General features: G+C 44.5%; 1 protein-coding gene across 3 annotated transcripts in view; it reads right to left on the reverse strand.

The window, feature by feature from the left end:
- The window catches only part of TENM2 (teneurin transmembrane protein 2), a 1752117-nt gene that overhangs the window by 253696 nt on the left and 1476471 nt on the right, over positions 1-21950 (reverse strand). For all 3 annotated transcript variants that reach the window (XM_060240624.1, XM_060240625.1, XM_060240626.1), the window contains one exon: positions 17990-18185. In XM_060240624.1, coding sequence (XP_060096607.1) covers positions 17990-18185 — 196 coding nt within the window. The remainder of the gene's footprint in view (positions 1-17989; positions 18186-21950) is intronic.

The following is a 21950-nucleotide window of genomic DNA, read 5'->3' on the forward strand; positions in this document are numbered from 1 at the left end:
CAGGCTTGTATTAACTGGCTATTTCCCCCCACTGGAACCAATAAAGGATGGGCCCCCCTTTTTTGGGTGCCCATAAAACTGAACCCCCTGGTCCAATCTTTTTGAAATGTGGGGGTTCTTTTGAGGAGAGGCTCCAGCACCTATGCTGAGAATTTGGTATCTCTACCTCACTCTCCCCCCCCCCAGACCACTGAATATACCCCACAATAGATTTGCCATTGACTTTAATAGTTCCCACAGGGTATAATGGACCACCCCCAAAATTGGGGATTCTCAAATATTACCGAATCTGAATACCATACCAGAGAACCAGAAATATTGGAAAATACTGATTTTTTTCAGGTCCAATATTCCCCCACCTGGGGGTGGGAAGGATGAGTTTTTGCACACCTCTAATAGCAGGTTTTTGTGATACAGTGAAAAAAAACTCTCAGATACTATAACCTTCATTATAGCTGGATATTTTTTGCCAATATTATATTGGTCAGATCACTTTGCTATGAAAGCTTGGCTGAGAACACGACCCCTGCCTTGTCTGGGTAGCAAGCGGATTTATGCTCACCCGCAGAGACTTATGGATCCAACTGGGTTCCATAATGTTCTGTGGAATCCATTACCTCCCAACGACACATTGGATGTGCTGAGAGAGGAATGGAATGCCTGTCTCCCTGAAGTCACTGATGAAATTGCCTCCCAACACACTCTTCATTCCCATCGCAATCCGGCTTCATGGTATACAACGGAGCTCAACAGGATCCAATGAGAACTCAGACAGCTAGACCAAGTGTGGCGCTGGTCTCATGATGAAGCTGCGAGAACATCCTATAGGTCTTTTATGAAAACCTATGATATGGTGGTGAAAGCCATGAAAAGAGATTCCCCCCCACCACCACAGCTTCTGTCATGTTCGCTAGCTCTCACCCAGCACAATTATTTAGGGTAGTTAGGTCAATAACCTCCCTGATGGGGAGTGCAAAAAATGTAAGCAATTCAACCATTAGCTGTGAGACATTCACAAGCTTTTTTGCAAAGTCTTTTTGCTCCTCCGCAGTCGATACAATAAGGGAACTGGAGGCCCCTTGGTTGTCTTTGGGTTCTGTGTTGGACAACTTCAGCTGACTCTCTTGGACTGATGTTGACAGGATCCTGGATGCTGCCAGACTGAACACACGCCTTTCTGATCCATGTTGGTTATGGCTGGTTAAGGTCGGTGGTGATGGTATATGGTCTATCGATCTGTCCCTTAGTATTGGGGTCTATCCAGGTGTGTTAAAAGAGGTCGGTAGTAACACTGTTCTTTAAAAAGCCATCATTAGAGCCACTGGATCCTGTCAATTACTGCCTGGTTGTGAATGTGTTGTTCTTGGGTAAGGAAATTGAGAAAGCAGAGGCGGGACAGCTCCAGAGTCTCCTGGAAAACACGTCTGCTTTAGATCCATTCAGGGCTTTTTTTGGTAGAAAAAGCCCAGCGGTGACTAATTTGCGTATTAGGCCACGTCCCCTGACACTAATCCAGCCGGAACTGTGTTCCTGTGCATTCCTGCTCCGAAAAAGCCCTGAGCTTGTGTATAAGCAAAAATGCATAGCATTGGGCTGTACATTTTAGGATTGCAAATTGGGGAGGGACGGTGGCTCAGTGGTAGAGCATCTGCTTGGGAAGCAGAAGGTCCCAGGTTCAATCCCTGGCATCTCCAAAAAAGGGTACAGGAAAATAGGCGTGAAAATCCTCAGCTTGAGACCCTGGAGAGCAGGGGAGGGACGGTGGCTCAGTGGTAGAGCATCTGCTTGGGAAGCAGAAGGTCCCAGGTTCAATCCCCGGCATCTCCAAAAAAGGGTCCAGGCAAGTAGGCGTGAAAAACCTCAGCTTGAGACCCCGGAGAGCCGCTGCCTGTCTGAGAAGACAAGACTGACTTAGATGGACCAAGGGTCTGATTCAGTAGAAGGCAGCTTAATATGTTCATATGTCTTAACTACTTCCATCGATTTATTACCTAGATCAACTTGACTTCTGTAAAGATGATGTCTATCTGCACTTATATGTCTATCAGATAGCAACTCCTTTATTTAACATATCGAGTGGGATTCATTAAATGCAATGTGTACAGAATCAAGGTACCAATTATTAGTATTTAGCCAATAAAGCTGACTCCTTTATGGACATACAGAGCTCTGCTTTGAGGAAATGTTTCAGAACAAGCTTTGCTGAATAACTGCATTTAGCAAAAGAGGGAGGTCACCGCAAATAGTACATTAAAACCTCAAAGGAAAACATATTGTGTGTGCCTGTCATTCCTTCTCTGACAGCAATCACGCACTACAGCAGGAGTGGCCAAATTGTGGCTCATGAAGCCCCCACTGCCCCACTGGCCAGCTTAGAGAAGGCATTGTGAGGAAAAGCCCCCTACTTTTCATACATGTGAACATCATGATCACCAGCATGGTTGCCAGGGTGCCTGGAGATTTGACTCTCACGCATCTGCTCTGAGAAGTGTACTTTGCTTAGTTTCTAAGGCTTATATGGCAGCTTTGCATTCTACATCTCTGAAGAGTGGTAGCCAGAACTACAGACATGCTCCAGCTGCTCCTTGTGTGCCCAGTCTTGGCCACTGCAGTGGAAGAAGCCAGGTCACCATGTTTCCAGCCTGGCTCCATGGACCTAAAGCTAACAACAGCAGAATCCATCTTGCTTTCCTGATCCAAGCATACCCTGCCAGGCTAGACTCATTCCTTCTTAGTGGGAAAGTCACACGTACACACCCTGAGCCTGCAAGCAACCCATCTGTTTTATGAATGGATTAATAGCTCAACTGTTGATCCTAATTGCTCAGCAATACCAGAACAATAAACCTTGCCCAGCAGAAGATGAGAAAGAGGAAGGACATCTCCTGTCTTCATCAAGTCTTTTGTCTTACCCGGGTGGTACCTAGGCCAGCATTTGATTACCTATTGTCACCCTCCTAGTTAATCCCATTTAAATTTAAGTATCCAGCCATTCCCATTCTTACCCCAGTCTAATACCTTGGAGCCGCCCCAGGCAGCATTGCAGCTTGGAAATTTCCAGCTTCACCAGACTAAGGTGAAGTTCATTGGTCAAAACTGGCATCCAATTAGGTGTCAGCAAGGGATGTCCAGCCTCCTTGGTCATCATAGAGCCTCCCCCTGCTCCTCCCAGCACCTAAGGGGTCTAAGGGAGCCTATTTAACCTCTGACCCAACTCCACTCATGTGTGCTTTCTATTCAGCAACCCCTATTACCCGCTGTCTAGATCCATCCCCAATTCTGGCCACAGTGTTGGGTCCATTTCCCCTGTCCTCTTATGTCGCCATTGGAAACCTTCCCTGAAGACTACGATGGTAAATATTACCCTGTCTGTTTATCCATATATGTTCCCCTATTGATCTATCTATATTTCCTAGACCTGTGTGAATGTGTGAGTGTTTTGTATTTTTACCTTGTATGAAAGAAATATTATTCTAAATAAATTACAATTGGTTTTTATTAAATTAGAGTCCAGTTTATTGAGCATTGACCATCTGAACGGTTGAGCCTCGTATACACAGATAATAAAAGATTCCTATTGGGACAACTGTCTCTCCATCTAATTCCCCAATCTCATTTTGAGAGCAGTTTCCCTAACAGAAATTGGTGGAGAAAGCTTGGGCATTATCCTGTTTGTGTGAATGCACGCGAGTCGACACGCGTGTCTTCATACAGACAGACGTAAGGTTGCACCGTTCAGAAAGTCTTGCTAGCGAGGCTATTGCGTGAGTGATTGAGTGAATGAGTTCTGTGTGAAAGGCTCTAGCGAGCATCTCTGTACTTGTGGGTTGGGCTGCCCCCATTTCTATCATTCAACTGGACTTCTCAGCCGCCCCTAGAAGGCCAGACACCTCAAAAGAGGACTGAGCCCGATAGAACGCAAGGGGGAAGTCCCGTGAAGTCTGGCCGCCGTCCCGAGGCCTTCTAAACGCGTCTATCGTGGGAGGGAATGTCAGGACAGGCTAGGATTGTTTAAGACCTGGAAAGAGCGCCCTTCCCTTCTCCCTTTTCTTTAGAGCTTAGTGCACACACGCACACACACTACATACACACTCAGACACTTGCACACACGCACCCAAGTCCTTACACGAGTCTAGGCCAAGGCTAGTCTAAGGCACCCGACAGTCAGGAGGGCAGGCGGGTCGTAGGACCGCTGCAATCTGACTGCTGGGCAACTTTTTATTTTATTTGCCCGAGACGCGATCGTTGGGTCGGCTCGTGGCTCCCTTTTGCCCGAAGACGCGACCGTTGGGTCGGCTCGTGGCTCCCTTTTGCCCGAGACGCGATCGTTGGGTCGGCTCGTGGCTCCCTTTTGCCCGAAGACGCGACCGTTGGGTCGGCTCGTGGCTCCCTTTTGCCCGAAGACGCGACCGTTGGGTCGGCTCGTGGCTCCCTTTTGCCCGAAGACACGATCGTTGGGTCGGCTCGTGGCTCCCTTTTGCCCGAGACGCGATCGTTGGGTCGGCTCGTGGCTCCCTTTTGCCCGAAGACGCGATCGTTGGGTCGGCTCGTGGCTCCCTTTTGCCCGAAGAGGCGATCGTTGGGTCGGCTCGTGGCTCCCTTTTGCCCGAGACGCGATCGTTGGGTCGGCTCGTGGCTCCCTTTTGCCCGAAGACGCGATCGTTGGGTCGGCTCGTGGCTCCCTTTTCTGGCCGAGACGCAATCATAGGATTGGCTCGCTGCCCAAAACTGTGCCCGAGACGCGATCGTTGGGTCGGCTCGTGGCTCCCTTTTCTGGCCGAGACGCAATCATAGGATTGGCTCGCTGCCCAAAACTGCGCCCGAGACGCGATCGTTGGGTCGGCTCGTGGCTCCCTTTTCTGGCCGAGACGCAATCATAGGATTGGCTCGCTGCCCCCTAAACCCAAGCCGAAGCGCAATCAGAGATTGGCAGTAGGCAAAACAAAAAAAGGGAACATAAGTAAAGTTGCCAGCCCAGGTGTAAAATAGCACATAGGAGCCAGAAAGCATCTGGAAATATGCTGCTAGTTCTTACACTTGGCTGTGCCTTTAAGAGAATTTAGTGGAAGGAGCAAGAAGCTCTCCCTTAGGGTTAAAAAAAAATTTGTCCCGAGTCTGAGGAGATAGGAACTCTTCTCAGCCGAAAAATTTCCCTTTTGCTTAGGGCCAACTGAGGAAAAGTTCAGGCTCTGAGACTTTTAAAACCTTTTGGTGAACTCAGAACTGCCCCACTAAGGAAAGGTGCAGGGCCAGTGACTTTTGATGGTTTGGAGGCAGAGGCTAGAGAAAAGCCCCTCCTGAGGAGCTCAACAATGTGTGCAAGGCCATAAGCCCATGCCACAAACATTTGTTAGTGTTGCAGAGAACTAAGGAAGGTCCTGCAACTCTCTCCTTTACTTGTGAGACACACAGAGGTGTCCTGCAAGTTCTTTGCTCCCCAATAAGCAGGAAAAGGGCTAGGGAAAGCCCCTGCATCAGTTAATTTTGGTGGCCTGTGGTTAGGCACCTAACAGTGCAGGAAAACCAGCCCTGCAAGTAAAGTTAGAACTTTGAAAGGAACTAAATTGTAAGCTATGGAAATTTTTGCCAAAAAAGAGGAAGTCCCCAAGTTGGAAAAATGGTTGTTAAAGAAAGGGGACAACCCTTGGCACAAGGGAGTCTTTGACCAAGGGTCTAATCCCCTCCAGTCCTTTAGGGATATATTTGAAGAAAATTGCAACAACAAAATGATTAGCACTGGCAAAAGGGACCTTTTTGCCACGTGGGGTTTGTTTGAAGCCCTGCGGGATAGCTCCGCCCTGATTAAACAACTCAGGGAGCAGCTTACGCAGAGAGATCAGGAAATAAAGCAGCACGAAGTGCAGGCAGAGAAGAAAGAACAAGAATTGGAGACAATTCTTAAAAAACACGCAGAGGTGCTGGAGAGGGAATTCCAAAAGCAAACTGCTGAAAGGGAATCCATACTCCAGAACCATGCGGCGGTGCTGGAGAGGGAGTTCCAGAAGCAAATTGCAGAAAGGGAATTCCTGCTCCAGAGCCATGCGGCAGTGCTGGAGCAGGAATCCCAAAAACATACCGCAGAAAGGGAATTCCTACTCCAGAGCCATGCGGAAAAATTGGAACAAGTGCAGCAGGATCACGAAATCGAAAAGGCAGAGTTGCATAGGAGACACGCTGCAGAAATGGATAGGATAGCGCAGGAAAATAATACTCTGGACCTTGACTGGCAACAGGCAAGTCGGACCGTAGAGGAGATTAAGGCTGAGAAACTCACCATAACTTTAGCATATCAAGATACCATAACCGCTCTAAAGAAGGCCCAATCGCAAGTAAAGGCATTGAGCAAAGAGCTGGAGCAAACAAAAGAACGTAATAATAAATTGCAACATGCTTTAGAATACGCCTCCGAGAAAAATAAGAAGGCACGGGAGGCAGTTAGTCACGAAGCATGTAAAAAGGAAATAGAGGCCTTACAGAGGAAATTAGAACTAAAGAAAACCTTCATAGCGGCCGTCTCGGCACCTGGCCTCTATGAGTTTTCATCAGATGAGGAGAGTGAGGATGAAGAGGTGGTAGATGGAAATAAAAACAGCTCAGCCCCAGTCCGTCCTGTGGTCACTAAAAAGACCACAGCCAGAAAACAGCATGAAGCTGAATCTGTAAAAATAATGAAGGAAACCTTTGGAAAACTGGGAGAATGGTTGGCAAACAAAGGACCAAACCCTTGGTACCCAGAGTTCTTCCAGGGAATAGATATCCTGGAGGGACTTAGGAATTTCTTTGACAACCACTGTGAATATAGAGGGTCCGAATTGGACAGGTTTGTTGCATGGGGCTTGTTCACAGCATTGCAAGCCTCAGTGGAACATACCAAAGATGCCCAAAAGCTCTATGGGGAAACCTACCAAAACTTAGAAAAGTCAGAAGCTAAGCTGAAAGAATGCCAGGAGCAGGCTGCCCGTAAGGTAGAAGAGCAGCAAAAACAGGTATCCTCTAAGCTTAGGAAGACAGAAGCTTGGTTAAAAACTTATGAGAAGGAGGTAGAAAGGTTCAGGGATGAGAGATATGAGTACCTAATAGACAAACAAAATTTAACCCACTCTCTCCATGAGGTCAAATGGAGACTGGAGAATGCTTTAAAGCATGCCCAAGTCTCTGAACAAAGAGTTGCTGTTTTAGAAACACAGCTCACTCAGGCACAATATAATCAAGAGCAGGGTGGGCATGGAAAAGAGAGCCAGAACTGGAAGTTCCAAAACAATGGCCTTGGTTCCAGCTCTTCTTGCCATCCCCAGCTTGCCCCAAAGGTTCCCCTTCACAAGCAGGCTTATGCTCCTAGGCAGACACAGTCAGCCTCTGGGCAACCCTGGCCTCAGCGGACCCCTCGAGACAAAGTCAGAATGGCAGCTTGGTCCCAGCTTAGAGCCACTGGAGCAGACATGAGGCAGTTTGATAAGCAGCCCACACATGTGCTACTTGCTGCACTTTCAGAAGCCATGAAGCCACCAGGGCACATGGCTCCCAGAGCCACAGGGTTTGCAGAAAATGGAGATAGCCTCCCCAAAGCTACTGCTTTGGAAGATTTCCCTAATAAGGAAAGGGTAGGGAAACTTACAAATCCTACTCATGAAAAAGATTTAGAAATCCAACAGCTTGCTGAGAAAAACCAGGAATTTCAGCAAAAGTTAGAAGCTAGTAGTAGGAAAGAAAAGGAAACTGCCAGTCTCCTGCAACATGTCCTGGAGTCTTGCAGGGCCACAGAGAGGAGACTGGAAATTCTGGAAGTGCAGGATAAGAGGAAACATGGCAGGGCAAACCCAGCTGTGCAGCCCCAGACTTCTTTCCCCCATGAAAATGAGAAAACAGTCCCTATTTCAGTTCTCTTACCTCAGAATTATGAAGGAAATGTGGTCTCTGAGCCTATGCAGAGTTCCACAATCATGGCACAAGGTATTCCTTTTAGCAAGGACTTACTCCAGACACTCCTACATGAGCAAGCCTCAGCCCTTTACGCCAGAAATTTTCTGTCTTTAGCTCATCCCATTTGGGGAATTTGAAAGCCAGAATTCTGTGGAACTTCAGAGAATGGTAGTCCCACATGGGCAGGCAAGGTTCCTTTGTCTCTGAACCTCCCCCCACCCAAAGGAAAATCTAACATCTAGACTTGAATGTCTCTTAAAACAGAGAGATCTGGCTTTATTAGGTTTAAAGGTAACAAGGGCGCCTTTTCCCTTGACTAAATAAGAAAACATACAAGCAATGACTTGGACTACAATTAGACCAGGCCATTTCTCCAGGTAAGGCCTGGAGATCTCCTGGAATCCCAGCAAGGGTTCCAGCCTGCAGAGTTAGTTTTCTCTGCAGGGTAATGGGAGCTTGATGTAATATCTTCAGTTTAACCCTTTAAGAATGCCAGCATCAAGCACCTGAGAAAGAGAGGTTGAACTAATTTTTGTTAATTCAAAGCATTCAGAGCAAAATGTAAGAAACTGACTGTTTTTAACTTTCAAATTGGCTGAATGAAAATCTGTGAAACTCCCAAGTTCATCTTCCTCTCTCTTGCTTATAAAGTCAAAAAAAATATTTATTTCCTCAGTTCTATGAATTTTAAATGGTATAGCCTCTGAGCTTGTACAGAGTGCCTGCAGATTAGCCCAAATAGAGCTGGCTAAAGCATTGCAAATGCTCAGCACTCTTGCTATCAGGAAGAAATGCTAATTGTTCTCCCTCTTGCTCAATGGAAATCTGTAGCAGTAAAGATCTGATAAGTAACTAAGGCAAAGGAATAGAATTTTAAATGCATTGCCCTGAGAAATTAAATTTTTGTTTATCTCAGGTCTCCTTAAGGTATAAGCAACTCAGTGTCTTTGAGAGAGAGAGCCTCATTGTCTTATAAGAGGTGTTGCCTCTCCTTCTCAAAGGTCACAGCAACACAAGACAGCTAACCTCAAATGGGCAAGTCTGTCATTTAAATCTGAAAGTACAGAAAGTAGAACCTCCAGCTGCAGGAGCAGCAACAACTAATGTAGTACTGATTGGCAAATCTCATGCAGACCCTCTTGAAATAAACTCAGCCAAATTCAGCTTGAGTTAAAGAAACTGGAAAAGAGTTACAATTTTGAGCCCCACCCAGGCAGAAAGCTCATTATTTTCCTCCTCCACCTTTCTTTGTAAAAACTTATCAGTGTCAGATAAGAGAGTACTGGCCAAATCCATTGTGTCTGTTTTAGCCTTTTGTTAAAGCTAAGCATTCAGTTAATCCAAGAGGGAAGGAATTTTGGTTTGTCTGTTCAAACCTTCCCCTCCTTTCACATCTAGAGGGGGAGGGTGGAAATAGGGTGGAAATACAGTTGAGGTATTTTTGTGCTATTTTGAATTCCCATCTTCTGATTTTGGGTCTAAAAAGATATAATTTCAAAAGTTTTTCATTACCAAACTTTTTTTTTAAATATTGCAGCCTCTCACAGAGACAGCCTCTTCCCAGCCAGAGAGATACCTGGGGGGGAGATGTGCATACTACTGTGTTTTTGTAAGGTTGCCAGTCTCCAGGTGGGACCTGGAGGTCTCTCCCAAAATCATAGCCTTTTCCCCAGTACATTGAGGCTAAGCCTCTGGAGGAGATAAGTGTCCAAGGAAATGGACTGCATGCCTTGTGATTTTCAAATTTGATTCAAAATTTCAGGAATCTCCAGCCTGGAGCTGGCATCCCAAAGTTCTACTTACAGCCAATCCTTCTCTGCTAGAGAAAACCCTCTGCCTGTAAACTGCCCTAATACTAGGAGTTCTCCTAGATTAGAAGCTTTCTTTCTGTTATTTTTGCTGTACCTTTTAAGTCTTAAAATATATATTTTTTTCTTCTTCTAGTGACTGGTACCAATCTCTCCTATACTTAGATTTTGTAGCTTTAATTTTAAGGGAAACACTTTTAGGAAATTGCTCCTCAAAGTCTATTGGGCAGTCCCAGTGCTTTGCTTTGCAATCTATAGGCCCTTTGCTGGGCATTGGAGCTCAGAAAATTTTTATCCCACAAATTTTGGTTCCTACAAGAAGTATAGGACATCTGTACACTTCCTTGGGGTAAAATTACCCTCTCCCTGTGCTTTTTCTCTCTCAAGCCTCAAGAACTAACACTCTTGTGTTGGCAGAATTCCTGAAAGCTCTTGGTTTCCATTAGAAATTTGGATTCCTCAAATGTACTTCAACTATTGATATCTTCATTTTCTCTCTGAATGCCATTTGCATCATCAATCTTCCCTTTCAGCTATTTGGGTGAAGCTTGAGCTTTAATTTTAGGTTAATCCAGTCTGCCTGTGGAAAGAGGTATCCACATGTTCTTAAAAGGCCCCACCTTGTGGGCTCAATATCTTTGGTCTTAAGCAATATAATGACCACTGAATGGTTCTGCCTCCACCTATATCTTGTTAGAACTAGACTTTTTCTGAGGGAAGACCCTTTTCTATTTTCCATGTTCTCAAGGAAATGAGCAATAACCTGTTAGATTCTTAATGTAGATTCCTCAGGGTTCATTTCTGATCATGATTTTCTTCTTGCTACTAAATGTCCTTTTGTGTTATTTTTGCATCTATAACCAGTTGGCTGAGCCTATCAAGGCTCTCCAAATCAAGTCTTGTTGTATCATGTTCAAATGTTGGTCTACTTGGTATTTCTGACAGGATGTTGCCTTCCAGCAACACATTCTTTGCACTCTGTGTATGCACAGAGGAAAATCATTTTCTGGCACAAGCCTTAAACCTGGAGCATTGTGTCATCATCCTAGTTCTCCCTTTTACTCCATGAAAGGCTTCTTCTTCAGGGGATATGCTTTCATGCCTCAAGTTTTTTTTTTTACTTGTCCTTGCAACTACTCAGCATTTCCTCTTGGTACCACAGATGCCTTGCCACATCTTTTCTCTTTTTATGAATTGTTTTATGTGTTTGTCAAGGTGAATTAACCAGAATTTGATTTCTAGGATTTGTTTTGTAACTGTTTTGTTAAGTTTGTTCATCTTTTCTTTCAATATAGATGTGCAGGGAATCTGGACCTGCAAATCAAGTCTAATGCATGCTCAGTAGTTCTAATTGTTGATAGTCCTGTTAAGAATTGTTTTATGTATGTATAACCATTATGTTGCTTTTCAGAATTCTGGTTTTGTTAAGTTTTTGTTGAAATCTATGCTCACATGTGAGACCCCCATACCAAGATCGTTTTAGCTGAACTAGCCCAGAGAAAAACTGGATTTAGTGGGACCTGATCAGCTCACTAATGTCCAGGTTTTTAATTTCTCTGCTCTAGCTCACCTGTCATTTTGGGTATGATCCCTCTCATATAAAGCTAGCTAGCATTGTTCTATTGAGGCCTCAGTTTTTGTTTTTGAAGTTTTTATACAATTTATTATATTCCAAAGCTATAGCAAAGGTTTTCTTTTGTCTCTTCTTTGTGGAACTATTTTCATTATATGGGGGACGCCCCAACTATGGTCAGTTTCCTGGAGCTCCAACCTTGCGCACAATGTTTTATTTTAAGTTTTATGTTGCAACAAAGTATATTTGGGGTTGTGTTTTCTGAATTGTGTATGTTACTTCCCTTCCTTGACAAGGAAAAAGCCTCCTAAAGTCCTGAATGATTAGTGTAATAGGCAAACCTGCCCAATGCAGGCCCCTAACATGACGTATGTAAGCTTGTGACGTAAAAGCTCACTGGTCACCACACTCTGGACAGGAGGACACTTCACTAATAGCTTTTTAAAACTCCTTTCTTCATGGTTGAATGTATGCATTTTTGATCTGCTGTCACTGCTCCCTACTCTGGTACAGAATCATCCCCCATGTGGTCATGTGTAAATGTTTTTGGTTCCTTTTTGGTTCTTTCCTCAAAGCCCACTGTTGCTCTATGAACCATCGGTGATACAGGCTGAAAAGCACCATTGCCAATTCCATGATGGGTTACAGGAAGAATTCCCTTTTAGCAACAATAAAGACAGATTTTGCTGGGTGCTAGGGGGGGTGGGAAGACTCTTTAGTTCACCCTCCACTAGGACTTTCACATACCCAATAGGTACATGGAAGAAGATCCTCTTCAAACCCCAGTATAAGAAGCTTATCAAGGGGGGGAGAAGAAGAAAAGAAGACTCAAGATTAAGATATGGATTCACTTGTAGCCATGAACTCTAATGTACCTGTGTGTTTTCCTAATCAATTATTGTCATGATTGTGCGTGATTTATAGATCAATTCTTGTTATTTATCTGGTTTAAATGGCAGTAATGATTTTATGAGCTCAACTTTTATTTCAATGATTGTAACCCTGTGTTTTAATACTGTATGCCCTACAATGTTGCCAATGCCTGTTATCCCTGCATCGTAGTATTCAAAGGAAGGAACCTTTGGCCTATTGGAATATTTTCCAAATTAATTTTTGAGTAGTTTAGATAGTGGCTCCAACCCTTTTAGATAGACGGTACACCCCGATAGACACCTGAAGCTACGTGGACTCGCCGCCTGTCAACTACAGATATGGACATTGTGTTATTGCAAGACCTCGCCACCAGATGGTGACGTAGGTCTTGAGGGGGGGAACTGTGAGGAAAAGCCCCCTACTTTTCATACATGTGAACATCATGATCACCAGCATGGTTGCCAGGGTGCCTGGAGATTTGACTCTCACGCATCTGCTCTGAGAAGTGTACTTTGCTTAGTTTCTAAGGCTTATATGGCAGCTTTGCATTCTACATCTCTGAAGAGTGGTAGCCAGAACTACAGACATGCTCCAGCTGCTCCTTGTGTGCCCAGTCTTGGCCACTGCAGTGGAAGAAGCCAGGTCACCATGTTTCCAGCCTGGCTCCATGGACCTAAAGCTAACAACAGCAGAATCCATCTTGCTTTCCTGATCCAAGCATACCCTGCCAGGCTAGACTCATTCCTTCTTAGTGGGAAAGTCACACGTACACACCCTGAGCCTGCAAGCAACCCATCTGTTTTATGAATGGATTAATAGCTCAACTGTTGATCCTAATTGCTCAGCAATACCAGAACAATAAACCTTGCCCAGCAGAAGATGAGAAAGAGGAAGGACATCTCCTGTCTTCATCAAGTCTTTTGTCTTACCCGGGTGGTACCTAGGCCAGCATTTGATTACCTATTGTCACCCTCCTAGTTAATCCCATTTAAACTTAAGTATCCAGCCATTCCCATTCTTACCCCAGTCTAATACCTTGGAGCCGCCCCAGGCAGCATTGCAGCTTGGAAATTTCCAGCTTCACCAGACTAAGGTGAAGTTCATTGGTCAAAACTGGCATCCAATTAGGTGTCAGCAAGGGATGTCCAGCCTCCTTGGTCATCATAGAGCCTCCCCCTGCTCCTCCCAGCACCTAAGGGGTCTAAGGGAGCCTATTTAACCTCTGACCCAACTCCACTCATGTGTGCTTTCTATTCAGCAACCCCTATTACCCGCTGTCTAGATCCATCCCCAATTCTGGCCACAGTGTTGGGTCCATTTCCCCTGTCCTCTTATGTCGCCATTGGAAACCTTCCCTGAAGACTACGATGGTAAATATTACCCTGTCTGTTTATCCATATATGTTCCCCTATTGATCTATCTATATTTCCTAGACCTGTGTGAATGTGTGAGTGTTTTGTATTTTTACCTTGTATGAAAGAAATATTATTCTAAATAAATTACAATTGGTTTTTATTAAATTAGAGTCCAGTTTATTGAGCATTGACCATCTGAACGGTTGAGCCTCGTATACACAGATAATAAAAGATTCCTATTGGATTCCTACTGTCTCTCCATCTAATTCCCCAATCTCATTTTGAGAGCAGTTTCCCTAACAGCATTTCTCTCCTTAAATCACTTTGCCAAGCCAAGCCAGTCAGCGGCTTGGAGAATGAATTCAAAGTTGCTTTCTTTCCACCTTCTCCTCCCTCCCTCTCCCCATCTGTTTTCCTTCCTTCCTCCTCCCTCCTTCCTCCCTCCCTCCCTTCTTCCCTTCCTTCCTCCCTTTCTCCTTCCTCTTCCTTCCTTCCTTCTTCCTTCCTTCCTTCCTTTTCCTTCCTCCCTTCCTTCCTCCCTCCCTTCCTCCTTCCTCTTCCTTCCTTCCTCCTTCCTCTTCCTTCCTTCCTCCCTCCCTCCCTCCTTCCTCTTCCTTCCTTCCTCCTCCCTCCCTTCCTCCTTCCTCTTCCTTCCTTCCTTCCTTCCTTCTTCCTTCCTTCCTCCTTCCTCTTCCTTTCTTCCTTCCTCCCTCCCTCCCTCCCTCCCTCCCTTCCTCCCTTCCTTCCTTCCTTCCTTCCTTCCTTCCTTCCTTCCTTCCTCCCTTCCTCTTCCTCCCTCCCTCCTTCCTCTTCCTCCCTCCCTCCTTCCTTCCTTCCTTCCTTCCTTCCTTCCTTCCTTCCTTCCTTCCTTCCTTCCTTCCTTCCTTCCTTCCTTCCTTCCTTCCCTCCCTCCCTCCCTCCCTCGGCTTGCTAACATTTGATGTTTATGTGGCTCTTATGTTAAGCAAGTTTGGCCACCCCTGCACTACAGGAAAAGTGAGAATATAAATATTTAAGAACAGACGTCCAATGGCAAGCGCCACACACAGAAGGAGAATGCGATATGCTAAGGTTATGTGCCCTGACTTGGGTGGCCCAGGCTAACCCATTCTCATCACATCTAAGAAGCTAAGCCAGGTCAAACCCTCATCAATATTTGGCTGGGGGACCACCAACAAAGTCCAAGGGAGCTGCGCAAAGCCAGGCACCAGTGAACCACCTCTGTTCATCTCTTGCCTTTAAAATCCTACCAGGTTGCCATAAATTGACTGTGACTTGATGGCATTTTACGCATGTGCGTCCACCCACAGAAGATTATGTCGTATAGTGGCTACAGCATCTGAAATCCATGCAGGTGGTTGTTCCGTGCCCTACAGAATGCTAATATTATTATATTAATGAATTCCAAAGGGTCGGCTTCTAGCTGTTCCAAGAACCTAAACATTACAGCGCAAACCTACTCCATCAGTTCCATTGGTATTTGATTTAATTGGGGAGGCTAGATGATGCGTGTTACAGGAACGAATGAAGCAAGTAAAACGGAAGGCACGGTGAGAATACTGAGTAAGCCTGATGAATTAGGACAAGGCAACACCTTTTGCAACTTCTTGACCGGTTGGTGTGATTTTTAAACTAAATGTCTGAGTCACTTGAGAAGGTGCTGCAATGGAGAAACAGTCGTTGTATCAATCTAGAAAAATCTCAACACCTGCTTGTGACTCCCCATCACTAATAATTCATAATAATACACAGGGGCCTAGCATGAACTCATTTGCAAATTAGGCCACACCCCCTGATGTCACCATTGTTTCACACTGGGCTTTTTTTTTTGCAGAAAAAGCCCAGCAGGAATTCATTTACATATTAGGCCACACCCCCTGACACCAAGCCAGAAGGAACTGCATTCCTGTACATTCCTGCTCAAAAAAACAAACAAACCCTGGATCCATTCCAATCTGGCTTCCGACCTGGCCACGGGATGGAGACAGCGCCGGTTGCTCTCACAGACAATCTCCACAGGCAGCTGGATCAGAGTGGGTTGGCACTGTTGTTATTACTCAGTCTGACAGCAGTGTTTGACACAGTCGGCTGTGACCTGTTAGTCTACTGCCTCGCTGACACAGGAGTCCGTAAAGTAGCCTTGGAGTGGCTCACGTCACTCCTCCGTGGTCAGGGACGGAGGTTGGCACTTGGAGAGAGGATATCACCTCAACACTGTTGGTGTGCTGGGTCCCCCGAGGGGCAATCCTCTCTCCTATGCTGTTTAACATCTATATGCACCCTCCCACCCAGCTGGTGTGGAGTTTCGAGCTGGGTTGCCATCAGTACACCGATGACACCCAGCTGTAACTGTTGAGTGGTGGCCAGCCAGTCACCATCCCACCAAATCTGGCTGATGGATTGGAGGCTGTGGTTTGAGGGCTCTGACAGAGCTGGCTGAAAATGAATCCATCAAAGATGGAGGTCCTGTGGCTGGGTGGGAACAATTCAAGCACGCCACTGACACCGGCACCAGCAGTCAAGTGTCTGGGTATGCTTCTGGAAACCTCGTCGTCTATGAAGTCCCAGATTGCAAAAGTTACCAGACTGGCATTTTTCCAACTTTGCCAAATCAGGCAATTCAAGCAACTGGTCCCTTACCTCTCTCAGTCCAACCTAGCCACAGTGATCATGCAATGGTCAGCTCAAAGTTAGACTATTGCAACTCACTCTACATAGAGCTACCCTCAAAGCTGACCCAGAATGCAATGGCACGGGTGCTGACAGGCACCCCAAGACAGTACATATTCAACCTGGCCTTTGCCAGATGCACTGGCTCCCAGTTGAACATCAGATCCACCTCAAGGTTTTGGTTCTGATCTTTATAGCCCCCAACAGTTTGGGGTCAATGTGCCTGTGGGACCACCTCTCCCAGTATGTCCCCTGAAGAACTTTATGCTCGGTTGATCAAAATCTACGGGGGGGGGGGGGAGTGAATGCCTTCACTTGGGTGGGTGGGAAGACAGCAAGGCTGGGGGGGATTCACCCAGAGGCCTTTAGCGATACCTTTCCAGGTTGGTTGGAAATTCACTACAGACCTCTGAGGGAGAGGCCTTTCCTCCTGGGGTATCGCTGTTGCCAATCTCCAGGTGAGGGCTGTGGAAACTGACTGGGTGATTTTGGACCAGTCACAGACTTCCAGCCTAACCTGCCTCACGGGGTTGTTGTTCAGATCAAAAGGGGGAGAGGAGAATGATGTAAGCTGCTTTGTTCCCCCCCTGTGAAGAAAGACTGTCCTTTTCCTATGTACAGGATGCAGGGAGGGGAAAGGCAATGGAAACCTGAAGTAAGAGGGGCAGATAAGCAAAAGGAGATAGGGTTGCCAACTCCAGGTTAGGAAATTCCAGGAGATTTAAGGGGTGGAGCCTGGAGAGGGTGGGGTTTGAGGAAGAATAGAACCTCAGACAGATACAATGCCATTTCCTCCTGGGAAACCACTGGAGATCACTCAGATTTACAACTGCTCTCTAGATATACTTTATATATGTGCCCGTGAGAAAATGTGTGCACTTGCACACAAACATTTACATCTTTTATGAAAGAAAAGAGGAAAGCTACCACCGTTTTTGTTCAAACTTCCAAAATGATGTGGCAATGAGGAAACAACCATGTACTGAATCAAAGGGCACTGTTAATAATCAGGGATATTTGACATTTCTCAGAGTTATAATGATTAAAGCTAATGCTGGCATATGAAAAGTGGCTATGAACATTTTCATGAATGAAATATTTCTGTATATTCAAATAAACCATATATCCAGTTTGAGAAATTCTGGCCTCTGGCATTTGTTCTTCTGTTTCATATCACTTAGGATTTCAGACCCCCTGAATTCATCTTGATATTGAAAATTCTCATAATAGCTATGTGTGGAAGAACCTCTGGACTGAATAAAATACCGTACTTTTCTTGATATTTCGGCCCAAATACTATCATTGCACCATCAAACAGTCTATCTGACTATTACACCTATTATCTTCAACTTTCTCATGAACTGCACTACTAGAATCACTTTCAGATTGGGCTGCAATGGACAGAAATGTAGCATGTTTTATTTCTTCTGGATGCTAGAGCTTGTGATGCAAAGCAGAGATATTACTCACCAGTCACTTGTACCATCTGAACCAATTATTTGTTTTTAAAAAATTGACCTTAGAAAAGTGACTGTTTTGTGTTTATAAGGAAGTTTTTCCTGGTCATCTGATTTGCCTCTTTTTTGTACAATTTCTGCTTAATTTAATGTCAAAATCCTCAAAAAAAAATCAGGCATGACTTTTTATTATACTGTTATCACAGAGAACAGTATAATAACAGAGAACACTGTTAGCCGCCCTGAGCCGCTTTGCGGGGAGGGCGGGGTAGAAATAAAATTTATTATTATTATTATTATTAGAACCAGAACTCACAGTCAAGGTATACATACCCAAGATAACAGTGTTGAAGGATACCATCTCTTTATCTTTGCCATCATTATAAAAAGCAAGGTGCCATAGTCCCACATCCAAATATTGAACAAACACAGCTTCATTCTGTACAAGGGTCTGGATACTTCGACGCTCCCGCGGGGACTCCACCACACTCCATTTCTCTTTCCCATCCAAGCGCTCCATGAAGTCATACTGTAAAGTAGAAGAAAAGGAAAGAGTGTAGATTTATATGACAGACAACACAAAATAATTTATAAAAAGTGCAATCTAACTTTTAAATTGCACGTATATTTTATCAAGTGCACAACTGATGACACAATATGGGAAGACAAGCTATACAAGATAACCACCGGAAGCAATAAAATTTTCACGCAAAGCGTATAAATATGCCTTTTTAGTGAAGTAGAACAAAAGCAAAACTAAGGAACACTAAACATTCTTGAAATTTTTCCCACAAAGTCTCTCAACAGTCACAAAGAATGATAGCCTCTTCAAATAGGACTTAATGAAGTCTTTAAATTCTTAGTGTTCCACTCATGATGGTATAGAGAGAATAAGGAACCGCTTTCCAAAGGACTCCTCATGGTTTCAATAGTTCTTCCTCAGCCTCTTTTTTCCTGACGTTACACGGAGCTGTTACCATAAAGTAAATATTAGTGTGGTAAAGGAACTATTCATAAATGCTAAAAAGATGATGCAGGCTTACCCACAGCTCTACTCCTTACAACATGGATCCACGCATGCTCTAATTTGCTGCTGCCGGCTCTTGCCGTTTCCATTCTACAATGCTCATTAAATTGCTCATTAATAATGTGTACCTCTTGGCAATTTAATCAGTTATGGTAACAGCTCCATGTAACGTCAGGAGAAAGAGGCTGAGGAAGAACTATTGAAACCGTGAGGAGTCCTTTTAGAAGCGGTTCCTTATTCTCTCTGTACCATCACGAGTAGAACACTAAGAATTTAAAGACTTCACCCACGTCTTCATTATACAAGTTTCTCAGGAGACATGTGAAGTGGTCTGGTGCTCCCATCTCTTTAAGGACTTGCCACAGTTTGTTGTGATCCACACAACCAAATGCTTTAGCGTAGTCAATGAAGAAGAAAAAGATGTTTTTCTGGTACTCCTGTGCTTTCTCCGTAATTCAGCAGATGTTGGCAATTTGATCTCTAGTTTCTCTATCTCTCTGAAACCCAGCTTGTATTTCTGGTAGTTGCCGATCCACAAACTGCTGAAATCTAGCTTGAAGGATCTTTAACATGATCTTGCTGGCATGTGAAATGAGTGCAATGGTGTGGTAGTTTGAACATTCCTTGGTATTACCCTTCTTTGGGATTGGAATATAAGGTGACCTTTTCCAATACTGTGGCCACTGTTGCATTTTCCAAATTAAATACGCAGAGCACTAAAGAACAGTCCATATTGATTTATACATATAACTGTAAGCAAATATATGGTCAACATTGATAAAGGATACATTTTTATTGGGCAGGAGAAAATGAGGTATAGCTTTTTCATATTAATCCAACGAATCCAGTTCAGTTCAAAGGTTTGTGCAATTGCACACATACACTTAAAATGAACAGATTTTTTTACCGCCTCACCAATTATTGCTTTCTTAATTCAGCTATCATATTAGAATAAGGGTAATTTTACATGGGGATTAATTCAAAGGAATCATAATTAAGGACATGAAAAAGATATGAGCCACTTTGGTGTAGTGGTTAAGTGTGCAGACTCTATCTGGGAGAACCGGGTTTGATTCCCCACTCCTCCAATTGCACCTGCTAGCATGGCCTTGGGTCAGCCATAGCTCTGGCAGAGGTTGTCCTTGAAAGGGCAGATGCTGTGAGAGCCCTCTCCAGCCCCACCCACCTCACAGGTTGTCTCTTGTGGGGGAGGAAGGGAAAGGAGATTGTGAGCCGCTCTGAGACTCTTCGGAGTGGAGGGCAGGATATAAATCCAATATCTTCATCTACCTCACAGGGTGTCTGTTGTGGGGGAGGAAGGTAAAGGAGATTGTAGGCCTTTTTCAAATGGCCTACAAGATTGAAATGACATACAGCCATCTGATATACATCATTTTGTATTATAGCACCTTATCTGTTGTGTTTTTAATTAATTATTTATTTAATGTATTTTATTGTATATTGTATTTATTGTAATTCATGGTACTTTCCATGTCTGTGAGCCGCCCTGAGCCTGCCTTGGCGGGGAGGGCGGGATATAAATAAAAATTATTATTATTATTATTATTATTATATTTACCATCCAGATGTGCAGAAGTCTGCGGAAGGGAAATGGTGAGTGGCCGCATATCACAAGCAAAGGGGACCCAAATAGTGAGTGAGGCACCCTAGAGTGACGCTTATGGAGGGTATAACAGTGTGGTAACGACCTGAGCGCCTGGAGAGGGGGGTACAGCAGGCATCCATTCCCATGGCTGTTGGACTGAAGCTGGGTGGGCATGCAGGTCCCATTGGCTGGCCAATGAGTGAGCCAGTGAAGGCCAAAGCCCAGGAGAGTGGCCAGGCCAGCAGGAGCCTATGTGGCTCAGCTGACATCAGGTGGCTCCTTAAATAGGTGCTGCCATACAGGGGCGTAGATTTTCAATTTCCCAAGGGGGGGAGCTGGGGCCCAGCCAGAGGCATTTGATCCAGTGACATCATAGGGAGGAGCCAGTGACATCACGGGGAGGGGCCTCCATTATCACTACCTATGAATTTATGGAGAAGCTCCCTCCCCATAAATTTAGAGTGCACCCCCCCTCGAACAATGCCCATGGACCAGGCCAAACCCAGGAACAAGTGGGAGTTGGCCAGTGGTTATAGTGGTATCTCAGAGGTCTCTTGCTGTGTCCTGTTTTTGAAATTCACTTTTACAATAGTCACTTTAAGCTCTGCAAATATACATATCATGTCCACAGGAAAAACCAATGGGCACAAATCTGACAGTAAAAGGCAATACAGAAAAAGCTTTAGGGGGGACATTTTATAAGTTTTCCTGGATGGTCACTTACAGGTGTCTTGTTTCTGCCTCACTAATAAAGTACGGTTGTACTGAAACTGACAAAACTATGGCATCACAGATACCTTTGTTTGATAAATTCATGGGTCTCTGACCCAGGACAGAATACAAAACAGTTTCTGGGCGCTCAATTTCTGAGCAATGCACAAAGTTCAGAGTTAGTGGCAATGTTCTTCTCACTTCAAACTCATATCCTACAGAGTGAGTACAAGTACATTTTGAGGCAATTCAGAACAGTGCCCACGGCCCATGGCCCATACCACCTAGGATTTTATGTACCTTGCCCTCTTAGAACACTGCTTAGAAATTCCACCTTAAAAACACAGATATTCAGAACAAATCATTAATGAAAATCACATGATTCAATTTATGGGAAAATGACTGCATTCCTGTGCATGATAAATTTTTGCGCTCTAGGTTCAACTTGCAAAACACATTTGGCTTCAACAAATGATCTTCAGACAGCTGAAATACTTTAACTTTTAATGAACAACACAAACTGTTTCTTTAGAAATTGCTTTTAGAAATTACAGCTCATTCAAATATTCTCCCAATCCCGTTACCCCTTCTGCTCCCACAAGCATCCTCTCCTGCCATATCCCACCTCCCCACCCCAATAGTTGCCACGTGTTGCATGATTTGTGGCAAACCTTAAAGATTGCTTCATCTAAGCACAACACATCTGTTAAGGTACAGCTATTCAGAAACCCCTGTACTTAACTGAGACTGAATGTGTTTTTTCTAATAGATGCTCTTTGAATGAACTCATTTGCTATAATATTAAGATCAATTTCCTGAGAAATATGTATGTCCATAAAAGAAGAGCCAAGTGATTGAGCCTATCCTGTCTCATGCTTGACCGTAGAAAACTCTTTATTCTACGAAGGCATGAGAATGATCTTTCTGAGGTGCAGGAGGAAACGGGTATA

The sequence above is a fragment of the Heteronotia binoei genome, chromosome 5 (assembly GCF_032191835.1).
Source record: "Heteronotia binoei isolate CCM8104 ecotype False Entrance Well chromosome 5, APGP_CSIRO_Hbin_v1, whole genome shotgun sequence".
Taxonomy (NCBI): Eukaryota; Metazoa; Chordata; class Lepidosauria; order Squamata; family Gekkonidae; genus Heteronotia; species Heteronotia binoei.